Source organism: Hemiscyllium ocellatum, chromosome 21 (assembly GCF_020745735.1).
Source record: "Hemiscyllium ocellatum isolate sHemOce1 chromosome 21, sHemOce1.pat.X.cur, whole genome shotgun sequence".
In the NCBI taxonomy this organism is placed as follows: Eukaryota; Metazoa; Chordata; class Chondrichthyes; order Orectolobiformes; family Hemiscylliidae; genus Hemiscyllium; species Hemiscyllium ocellatum.
In genome coordinates, this window is record NC_083421.1 from 43024397 (window position 1) to 43037073 (window position 12677).

The following is a 12677-nucleotide window of genomic DNA, read 5'->3' on the forward strand; positions in this document are numbered from 1 at the left end:
CAAACTGGGGTGCCCTGCCATGTCAGAGGCAAATGTTGGGAACAATGTGGCACAGCACCAGTCTGATGGTGCCTGTCTGGATGCACAGTCACAAAGTAAAGATGATGCCACTGACAGAGATGTCACTCAGTTCTAGGATACTCGCCAAGGCAATGCTGAGTTCTTCTGGTGAAGGTGAGCTTGTGCTATTCTTACCAAAGAAACATAGCAGGCCTCGTGGAGAGAATCACTCCATGAAACTCAACCAAACTGACAATGAGCCAAAAAAAAATTCCAACTTTGGTGTCTACTCTTAAACACCTGTGGCCACAATGCAGCTGGTACTCATGACAGAATACCCCTGAATTGCTCACCTCAGTAAAAGGAGGCAGCCAAAGACTGAAACAAAGGTGGAATATAGCATTCAACATTCATCAAAGCTGTCAAAAGATAATTATGTGGTATGTAATCACTTATAAAACGTCCTTGTCAGTGAAAGAGATTGACAATCATTTTGAAAAGGGTGTAGCTCTCATTTTGACCAATTGTTTGGAGAGAGCTCTCATGGAGTTCTTTCTGTTGTAACTGTCCAAGGGTTGTCAGTCAAATTCCAGTTAGGTTTTGGCAGCTCAGAAAATACACCAGAAGCCAGGAAGCCTGAGGGAACAATAACATTTACAGAGCAAAATAAGATAATGCAAATGCAAATGATCCTGGGTCATGCTGAACAAAAACTGATCATGCCATTAACCTAGTGTAAAACCCATCACTGAGTACTTAGATTTGTTTTAGTAATTCACTGATGTATATTTGCTGAACGAAAAATCAAACCTACTCAATCACAACCAACACTGCTGGACACAGTTTGATGCTGGAGCATAATACTTTTCGAGTGATGTAAAGATCATTAAAAGTTCAGTAGGTGTTTTAACTTTCCATATTACATTTACAATCCCTTTAAGGAATTCAAAAGGATTCAACAGATTACTTCATTTAATAAGTGCTGCGGTTAATTTGGATAGTTGTTTTTTTTTAAAAACTGCCCTGGAGCATAGCTCCTTTGATACCCATTCCCCACATTTCCAATCACTCTCCTTTCATCTGTTCTACTCCAGCAGGGTGGCCTTCATAAAAAGAAATATTTCGATTCCTGGAAGTGAGAAAGTTTACATGCTTAGAAAGGTCAAAATAACTTTTATTGACCCACTAAGCCAACTTAAAGTACTTGCTGACAATAATAGAATTTGGCATTCTAGAAAGCCTCTACAAAATGGGCTTCACTGTAAGAACAAGGTTATTTTGGTTCATTTTCCCATATTTTCTAACACTCCTCAAATTAAAATGTGATAGAAGTGGTTTGAGCATTAAACGCATTTTCATGATAAATATTTGGTAGAGAGACATGAAATGTTCTTGGCCATTTGTTTTAAAAACACAGAAACATTGAAACTAGAAGCAGGAGGAGGAGTCGACCTTTTGCTCCTTTAATGGGCGGCACAGTGGCTCAGTGGTTAGCACTGCTGCCTCACAGCCCCAGGGTCTCAGGTTCGATTCAATCCTCGGGTGACTGTCTGTGTGGAGTTTGCACATTCTCCCTGTGTCTGCATGGGTTTCCTCCGAGTGCTCTGGTTTCCTCCCACAGTCCAAAGATGTGCAGGTCAGGTGAATTGCCCATAGTGTTCGGTGCATTAGTCAGAGGGAAATGGGTCTGGGTGGGTTACTTTTCAGAGTGTCGGTGTGGACTGGTTGGGCCGAAGGGCCTATTTCCATACTGTAGGGAATCTAATCAAAAACAAAACCTGCTCTGCCATTCAATATGATTATGGCTCAACCTCTATCTCAATACCACATTTCCACTTCCCAGCCCATACTCCTTGATACCTTTAAAGTCTAAAAATGTGTCTACCTCTGCCTTGTCACTTGGCTTCCACAGCCTTCATTGGTAGAAAATTCTGTGGGCTCACTACCCTTTGAGTGAAGAAATCTTTCTTAATGTCAAAAGCAAATAGTCAGTCAGCACAAAGCAATACTGCCCTGCCTTTAACATGAAGCACATATTTTATTAGCTTTAGTGTGTCTGTCTGTAAAACCTCTCTGAATAACTCCTCTAGGACAGGTCATAGCTTCAGCTCCTTTTAATAATGCTAGTTGTTTTGGTTGTCAACATTTTCGGTTTTAAAATCTCATTTGTGTAAATTTTCATATCTGAAAATAAGAAGAAGTACTTAGCCAATTAGATTATTAAGAAATCGAGACGGCATTATGAAGAAATTGCAACTCTTATTTATGGACATCAACTGGATGCTGAGGTAACTAGATAATTGGACTCCGTCATATCCATGCAAAGTATATTTTCAAATGGAGGGGCAGTGGTGTGTTGGTCAAGTCTTTGGGCTAGTAATTCAGAACATCAAACAATGTTCTGGGGACATGGGTTCCAATCCCACCATGGCAATTGGTGAAATTTGAATTAAATTTAAAAAAACACTGGAATCAATAGCTAGGCAGTTATCATTAAAAACCCATCTGGTTCACTAATGTCCTTTAAGAAAGGAAGCCTACCATCCTTTCCTGGTTTGACCTACATGTGACTCCATGCATACAACAACATGGATGACTCTCAACTCCTCCCAGGGCAATAAATGAGCTGGTGACACCTGCATCCCATGGACAAATAACAAAAAATTCAGGAATGAAGGCAAATTCGATATAAACTCCAGGAAGTACAGATTGTTCTGCTATAACATCCATTTCTTTAATGCAAATTTGCTATAACCTGATGGCCGAACTGGGGACACTGCTTCTATAGTGTGAACTTTTAAAGCATGTATCGGTTATAACATGATTCTAGCCCCATCAGTCGAAAGGGTGCTGCTATTTTACAATTTTCTTATAACATGGGATTGCACAAGAGTGGAGCATAAGAATTATAGCAGAACTGACTGTGATATTTATCTTATTGTCTAAAGTGATCACCGAACTGATGAGGCTGTAGATTGCAACTTAACTGGTAATGAGGCTTGTAAACATATGAGAACCTCATAATTCTTGAGATGGCAACAACGTAGGAACTTGGTCAAGCTATAATGCAGGATGAGATGCATACTAAATAGTTGCAGCATACTGTAGACAAAAGTAAGTAATGTCACAACTAATGGAGTAGACCAAGTTACTGCTGGCAGTGAGAAATTAAATAAACAACAGGAGAAAAAACACTAATGGATGAGGGAGTGTAGCACAATCGGTGCAAAAGATACGCTGCAAATTGTGCTGTAAATAATTCATCTGCTGAATCCTCAAAACCTGTCCATCAACTACCCAGCACGAGTCAGGATTGTGAAGGAATTCTCTCCACTTGCCTTGGGTAAGTGCAGCTCCAACATCACAACACTATCCATGAAAAAGTAGCTCACTGATTGCTACTCCATCAGACTCCATAAGCAGTCATGGTGGAGGATTGTGTGCCAGCTAGAAGATGCAATGCAGCAACTGGATGATGTTCATTTACTGTCCTTCCCAACTGCACAACTCTCATACCCTTGAAATCAAGAACAGAAGTTACATGGGAGCAGCTCTTCCAAGTCAACCTCCCAAATCACACACCATCCTGCCTTGACTCTTTACTGCTGTTTCTTCACCGTTGCTGGAATAAAATCTTGGAACTGCCTTCCTGATACCCACTTCAAGTATACCTACACCATGTGGTCTGTGGCAGTTCAAGAAAATGTACGACCTTCTCAGTTAGGAATTTGTAATAAATGCTATACATAATAACCTGTGATTTTTTTTTAAAAGTGTAAATTCATCCCCAAGCAGATATTTCATAACCTGTTTCCAATACTGGATTCTCACATTTTCTCTTCTGTCATGTTTGTAGCAGAGATTTTCACACAATAATACAGATATACCGTTCTAAGTTTTCTCAATAAAATAATCCCAGGGCAGAGAATGACTTTGGAACAAGCAACTCATTTTGGGACCATAACCATTAGCAAAAAGCAGTGTGATCAGCTTTATATTCATTCATCTTATTGTATAATTTTATAAGCTAGAAATCAGTGTCGGGAGCTGTAATTAGTATTATAAGGGTTAGTGCATTGCTTTCATTAGGACATGCAGCAAGCTGGGACGGTTTCTCAGTCTTTGACTGTATTAGACTACATAATGGCCAGAATATGATTTGATTGATTTCATTGGCTCTGCCAGGCAGTAGGGCAATTAAAATAGCATTACAGCACCTCTGGCCTTATTTGCAATGTCCTTCAACTCTCTGTTAATTTTAACTGTGTTCTTGAAATTGGCAAAAGCCTCAGCAACCCATTCAAACCAGAGCCCTGCAATGACAATGACATCGTGATGTAATTTTAAATTACAAATATGCGGAGTTTCTGCTTAACAAATTTATTGGTAAAAACAAACTTTATCACTGAAGTTTGAGAGGGGGCGGGGAATTGTGAATAGTTCTCCTGGCTTGACACAACTGGACTTTGGGGACCTTTGACTCATAATGGCTGCCCTCAGGATTGCCTTCCTGTCCTCTGAATTTACCTGAATCATTTAGACGTCTTTGTGAATTTCCAGATTTCAAGCCTCTCTGATGCGCAAGCTGCTCCAAATTTTTAAGCAACTTCCTGACATGATGTTAACTCAGTCAAACAAATGGTCAGGTCTTGAAGTACTTAACAGTGGGCAGTAGGTGAGGATTTCACGTGGAACTCTAACCCAATTGTTCTAAAATGATTCAAATAGAATATTGTGTAGATTTTACAAGCACTCTCTTTAGTCAAACCAAGGTCTAAATGTCAATTATTAGAACGTAATGTTTAATTAAGTGTGCAGGAGGACATGCCAGGAACAGCAACAGGCAAAGCTAAAAATGAGGTTCAAGCTGGTGAAGTTATCAAAAAAGACTATTCATGTGACAAACAGCACAAGCAGCAAGTACGCATCTGTACGCAATCAGGTCCTGGACCTTCCTGTGGCTTGCCACTTCAACACACAATGCTGCTCCCATGCCCACATGTCTGTCCTTGGCCTGCTGCAATGTTCCAGTGAAGCTCAACGCAAACTGGAGGAACAGCATCTCATCTTCCGACTAGGCACGTTACAGCCTATCGGTCTCAACATTGAATTCAACAACTTCAGATGATTATCCCATCTCGACCCCTCTGTTTTCATTCTGCTCAATAATTTTATTTTATTTATTTTTTTAATGATTTTTTTTCACTGTTCTGTACCTCTTATTTCTTGATTGTCTCTTTCTCTCGCTTCCCACTGTCTCATCACCTTTTTCCTTTCCTCTTCCCCTTTGCTACCCTTCTCCCCTGTTTTCCATTTTGCCTCTGCTTCACCCATCCCCCCATCCCCCACATATTTTGTCACATAGCACTGGCCTTGGTCATTCACAGCTCCTAATCTCCCTATGCACTGTCATCATCACCTCTTTATTGCTACCTTTGCTTCTGGAGCCATGACTCACCTTCTCTCAGCCTAGTATAAATACCTCCCTATTTTTCCTTTTTTTAGCTTTGACAAAGGGTCAGTTAGACTCGAAACGTCAGTTCTTTTCTTTCCTTACAGCTGCTGCCACACTTGCTGAGATTTTCCAGCATTTTCTCTTTTTTGTTTTTTTACAAGCAGCAAGTGATAGGGCAAAGCCATCCCACACGTAAAGGATCAAACCCCAGCTCTATAATCTTAGAGTTATAGAGTCATGAGATGTACAGCACGGAAACAGACCCTTCGGTCCAACCCGTCCATGCTGACCAGATATCCCAACCCAATCTCGTCCCACCTGCCAGCACCCGGTCCATATACCTCCAAACCCTTCCTATTCATATATCCATCCAAATGCCTCTTAAATGTTGCAATTGTACCAGCCTCCACCACATCCTCTGGCAGCTCATTCCATACACGTACCACCCTCTGCGTGAAAAAGTTGCCCCTTAGGTCTCTTTTATATCTTTCCCCTCTCACCCTAAACCTATACCTCTAGTTCTGGACTCACCAACCCCAGGGAAAAGACTTTGTCTATTTACCCTATCCATGTCCCTTATAATTTTGTAAACCTCTATAAGGTCACCCCTCAGCCTCCGACGCTCCAGGGAAAACAGCCCCAGCCTGTTCGGCCTCTCCCTATAGCTCAGATCCTCCAACTCTGGCAACATCCTTGTAAATCTTTTCTGAACCCTTTCAAGTTTCACAACATCTTTCCAATAGGCAGGAGACCAGAATTGCATGCAATATTCCAACAGTGGCCTAACCAATGGCCTGTACAGCCACAACATGACCTCCCAACTCCTGTACACATTACTCTGACTAATAAAGAAAAGCATACTAAATACCTTCTTCACTATCCTATCTACCTGTGACTCTACTTTCAAGGAGTTATGAACCTGTAATCCAAGGTCTCTTTGTTCAACAACAATCCCTAGGACCTTACCATTAAGTGTATACGTCCTGTTAAGATTTGCTTTCCCAAATTGCAGCACCTCACATTTACCTGAATTAAACTCCATCTGCCACTTCTCAGCCCATTGGTCCATCTGGTCAAGATCCTGTTGTAATCTGAGGTAACCCTCTTCACTGTCCACTCCACCTCCAATTTTGGTGTCATCTGCAAACTTACTAACTGTACCTCTTATGCTCACATCCAATTCATGTATGTAAATAACAAAAAGTAGAGGGCCCAGCACCGATCCTTGTGGCACTCCAGTGGTCACAGGCCTCCAGTCTGAAAAACAACCCTCCACCATCACCCTCTGTCTTCTATCTTCTACCTCTGTATCCAAATGGCTAGTTATCCCTCTATTCCATGATACCTAACCTTGCTAATCAGTCTCCCATGGAGAACCTTGTCGAACGCCTTACTGAACTCCATATAGATCACATCTACTGCTCTGCCCTCATCAATCTTCTTTGTTACTTCATTAAAAAACTCAATCAAGTTTGTGAGACATGATTTCCCATGCACAAAGCCATGTTGACTATTCCGAATCAGTCCTTGCCTTTCCAAATACATGTACATCCTGTCCGTCAGGATCCCCTCCAACAACTTGCCCACCACTGACGTCAGGCTGTCTTGTCTATAGTTCCCTGGCTTGTCCTTACCACCCTTCTTAAACAGGTGCACCACGTTAGCCAACCTCCAGCACCTCACCTGTGACTTTCGATGATACAAATATCTCAGCAAGAGGCCCAGCAATCACTTCTCTAGCTTCCCACAGAGTTCTCAGGTACACCTGATCAGGTCCTAGGGATTTATCCACCTTTAACCATTTCAAGACATCCAGCACTTCCTCCACTGTAATCTGACCATTTTGCAAGATGTCACCATCTATTTCCCTACAGTCTATACCTTCCATATCCTTTTCCACAATAAATAGTGATGCAAAATATTCATTTAGTATCTCCCCCATTTTCTGTGGCTCCACAAAAAGGCCACCTTGCTGATCTTTGAGGGGCCCTATTCTCTCCGTAGTTACCCAATATATTTGTAAAACCCCTTTGGATTCTCCTTAATTCTGTTTACCAAAGCTATCTCATGTCCCAGTTTTGCCCTCCTGATTTCCCTCTTAAGTATACTCCTACTTTCTTTAAGGATTCACTTGATCTATCCTGTCTGTACCTGACCTATGCTTCCTTCTTTTTCTTAACCAAACCCTCAATTTCTTTAGTCATCCAGCATTCCCTATAGTTACCAGCCTTCCCTTTCACCCTGACAGGAATATACTTTCTCTGGATTCTAGTTATCTCATTACTGAAGGCTTTTCATTTTCCAGCTGTCCCTTTACCTACGAATATCTGCCTCCAATCAGCTTTTGAAAGTTTTTGCCTAATACTGCCTTTCTCCAATTTAGAACTTCAACTTTTAGATCTGGTCTATCCTTATCCATCACTATTTTAAAACGAATGGTCACTGGCCCCAAAGTACTCCCCCACTGACACCTCAGTCACCAGCCCTGCCTTATTTTCCAAGAGTAGGTCAAGTTTTGCTCCTTCTCTAGTAGGTACATCCATATACTGAATCAGATAAAATTCAATCATGAATCGTAGTGAACAGTTAAGCAACTCACCGGAGCAGGTGGCTCCACAAAACTCCCCATGCTCAATGATGGAACAGTCCAACACATGAATGCAAAAGGTAAGGCTGAAGCATATGCAGCCATATTCAGCCAGAAGTACTGAGTGGATGATCTAACGCAGCCTCCTCCTATGGTTCCTAGCATTACAGACACCAGTCTTAAGCTAATTCAATCCACTCCATGTAATATCAAGAAATTGTTGGAGACACTGGATACTGCAGGCCCTGACAACATTTCGGCAATGGTACTGAAGACCTATTCTCCAGAACTAGTCAAGCATTTCAAGTACAGTTACAAAACTTGCATCTACCCGACAATATGGAAAATTGCCCAGGTATGTTCTGTACAGAAAAAACAGGACATATCCAACCTGGCCAATAACCAGCCTGTCAGCCTATTCTTGAAAATCAGTAAGGTGATAAAAAGTGTCATCAATTGTGCTATCAAGCAGCATCTGCTCAGCAATAACCTGCTCAGTGATATCCAGTTTAGGATATACCAGGGCTACTCAGCTCCTGACCTCATTACATCCTTCGCTCAAACATGGAAAAGAGTTGAATTCCAGGGGTGAGATGAGAGAGACAGCCCTTGACACAAGGTCATATTTGACTAAGCTGGGGTCAAGTAGCCCTCGCAAAACTGAAATCAGTGGGTATCGGGGCAAACTCTCCATTGGTTAGCGTCAGACCCAGCTCAACTGACTGGTTGTTGGAAGTCAGTCCTCTCAGCTCCAGAACATCTCTGCATAAGCTCCTCAGGATAGTGTCCTGGGTCCAACCATCAATAACCTTCCCTCCATCATAAGGTCAGAAGTGAGGATGTTTGCCGATGACAATAATCAGGCTTGGGCTGACAACATTCACGCCATACAAATGCAGTCAAATGACCATCTTGGATAATCTGATCACCACCCCTTGCCATTCAATGGTGTTACCATCACTGAATCCCATTATCAACATCCTGGGGGTTACCATTGACAGAAATGCATATGGACTCACTATATAAACACTCAAGAGCAGGTCAGAGGCTAGGAATACTGTGGTGAATAACTCACCTCTGGCTTCCCAGAGCCTTTCCACTATTTACAAGACACAAGTCAGGAGTGTAATGGAAAACTCTCCATTTACCTGAATGAATGCAGCTCCAACAATGCTCAAGAAGCTTGACACTATCCAGGACAAAACAGCTTGAATGGCATTACATCCACAAGCATTTACTTGTTCCACCAATGACGCTCATTGACAGCCATGTGTACTATCTCCATGATGTATTGCAGGAATACACCAAAGATCCTTAAACACCACCTTCCAAACCCACAACCGCTTCTATCTAAAAGGATAAGGACAGCAGATATAAATGGAAACACCACCTCCTTCAAGATGTCCTTCAAGCCACTTAACACTCTGACTTAAAAATATATTGCCGTTACTTCACAGTCGTTAGGTCAAAATCCTTGAACTCCCTCCTTAACAGAATTGTGGATCAACCTTCAGCATATGGACTGCAGCAGTTCGAGAAGACAGCTTAGCACCATCGTTTCAGGAGCAACTAAGGACCGACAATACATGGGACCCAGCCAGTGATGCCCATATCCCATGAGTGAATAACAGTACAATAAGTTTCTGGTGACACTATTCATTTAATTAATTCAATATCACTTGCAGATGCACTGTCAGATTTGGTTGTTAACGTCAACATAAGTAAACACTGAACTGGCCAAAACCTTTTAACACCACTTCCCCAGGTAATGCATGCACACACACATATGTGATATAAAATATCTATATAAAATACACAGCATTTTGAAAAACAAAATGGTTTTGAGGCTTTGCGCGTAGTGCATAGTTAAATAACATTTGTAATGTGCTTGTCTTTTGGTCCTGGAACTGAGATCATGTCAAATTCCCGCCTAATTTAAAGGGTGTTAATTAATTGAAAATGAATGGGCTGGTGCTTCAGTTAAAACAGCAGAGGATAGAATTTGACAAGAATTCTTTAAAGTTTGCATGATAATATCTCTCAAAATTATTCCCAGACTCTACTGTCATGATTTAGAACATTTCTTTGCCATCGCTTTGAATTTACTGTTCTTTAAACAGTCCAGCTTATTCGTTGTCGTTTGAGCAGTGTATTTGCTCATTATTCTGGCCATGACCAGATGGAAATCTAGAGGGGGTGGTCTGTCTTTTGTTGAACAAAACATGCAAAATGGTTTTTAAAAAATGCTTGCTATACTTAATACGTAAGTAAAACTGCTATAGAATATAGAGAATAAAAGATGATTTTACAAAACTGCACTTCCAGGATTGTAACCTACTGGGAGCACATATCAGAAAATCACACACTGATCACTTTTTTTCATTCATATTACATGATTTTTTAAAGACAACTCTGAAGCACAACTGAGCAGTATTGCCTATAAGGAACAAGTTGTAGATTTCATGACTGTTAGCCAGAAATCCCAAACCAACACTTGGCACATCATTTTGTACACAAAGGTTCAGCTCGCTCTGCATTCATGATGCCTAACATGTTGCTGTACCTTAGTCACTGAGGATTGTACTTTTACAGAAAGTTCACGAAATGGCAAGCTCATGAAAGGAGAGCACATTCTACTGATGTGCACAATATGCATTACAATAGAGTGAAGCCCACCATTCTCATTCATGTGTGGAGTGCAATTTTACAATAGCACAACAGGGGACAGGGGATTCAGTGTACACTCTCTGGATACAGCTAACAACAGGTAACAGTTTTAAAGCATATTGTATTCTAAAAAAAAATGGCCACGTAAATGCACAAAATAAATGCGGATTTTGAATTATGTAAGATATAGCCAAACTTAGTTTTGTTATTTGCACATGAATTTGAGATAAACTTTCTTTTCGTCGTAAATGATTAAATGTTGTTAAGTGGGGGATATGATATATTGCATTTATTACAATTTTGTGCATTTAGCTGTATTACCAGGAATCGGGAATAATATTTGTGACTGTCAATCTGCTGTAACTGTGCATACATTTACAAATGTAGCTTATTCAATATGCACTAATGCTTCCAGAAGGAACAGTTTGAATTTCACTTACTATGCACTCTTCCAAAACTAAAGAACAGTACATTTTTCTGTAAATAATCTTTGTTTAAAATTAAACACTTTTGTGTATAGCATGAATACCCAGCTATTTTGCAAATTGTTATTTACAACTTTAGATCTATTCCATAGAGAAATTCAAACTCTATAGGTTAAGGGGTTAATTACCTTTATTTAACTACCATTGTGAGGTCAGAGAGAATTCATTTACAATTTGTGAAATGTATCTAGCTTAATATTCAGAAAGTGCAATGGTTTAGCTCATGTATTTGACTAACGTGGCCTGGTTGTACTGTGTGCATGAGTTATTGTCTAGCTTAACTAGTTTAGATTCAGAGACTCTATTTGTAAACCACAGATACTGTAGATCGTATCTCCCCTGTGGTTAGGGACTGTTTTTTGCCATTGTGCAATATAACTGCAAGGTTAATTATGGCCCCTTGCCCTGATGCCTCATCCATCTTCCTTTTCCCAGGAATGTGTAAATGGAATACATTTTAAATGATTTCAAAGACTATGACCATCCTTTGTTGAAATGTCAGGAGGTATGTTTGATGTAAAGTGAAATGTTAAAATAGTCTGTGTCTCCCAAAGGCATTCTATATATTGATCCAGACAGAAATAAATAGCAATTGTGGTCATTGAATGTGAATGTTGACGGTAAGACTAGCTTCTACATTCATGCCAATGTGCTGGAGGAGATAAAAATCTGCACAGGCATCGGAATCATTTTGAGTTCATTGCTGCTTCAAATTGAAATAACATAACTTTTATTGAGAGATTACAGCACGATCAAGATAAATATTTCCCAATATTCTGCCCTGCACTATATAAATGCAGGATTTATACTGAAATTGTGGGCTGGACTTTCAGAGAGACTCTGGGAGGGGTGAACTGTGTGACATTCAGAGCTGGATTCTGAGGGTCACAACACCCAAGCCTGTACCCACTGATTTTTAACAGTGGCCTTGAAGATTGTGAACTAGTTCCGTTTGCAAGCCCATATTCTGCACTCCCCATTTGACCAGTTCCATAATAGTGATAGAAATCGCTAGAATTTTCAAGGGATTGGACCAGCTTTTCCAAGTATCATTGTTCATGGCATCTCAGAGGTTGTCTGGATGAGGGAACTCTTTGAAAGGCAAGGTCTTAATGTCTTACACATGTGTCACATTACATCTCCACTTCCTCCAAAATCCCACCCTACCGTGCCCCTGTCCATGGTCTTTCATACCTTCCACGCCAATTAATGTAGATAAGCTGTTCAGCCACTGTAGAGAAACAAAAAACCTATACAGCAACAATAAAACATCTGTAAAAACAACTTTGATAATTCACTCACACCTTTCCACATCTTGTTAATATAGCCCAATAAAGATATCCAACATCTAGACCCTTTGAAGTATCAAAACAGAAATTGCTGAGCACTTGAAATTTCTTCAGCTTGGGTAACTAAACATTGTGCAACTGACAGTGTACGGTAGAGAGTTGAATCTATCAATCAAGCAATGCTTTTCCTTCAG

The 12677-nt window shown here is 40.5% G+C and overlaps 1 protein-coding gene across 1 annotated transcript in view; it reads left to right on the forward strand.

Moving 5' to 3' along the window:
• Window positions 1–8381: 8381 nt before the first annotated feature.
• The window catches only part of LOC132825661 (protein crumbs homolog 1-like), a 110213-nt gene continuing 105917 nt past the window's right edge, over window positions 8382–12677 (forward strand). The window contains exon 1 of the mRNA XM_060841037.1: window positions 8382–8397. Coding sequence (XP_060697020.1) covers window positions 8382–8397 — 16 coding nt within the window. The remainder of the gene's footprint in view (window positions 8398–12677) is intronic.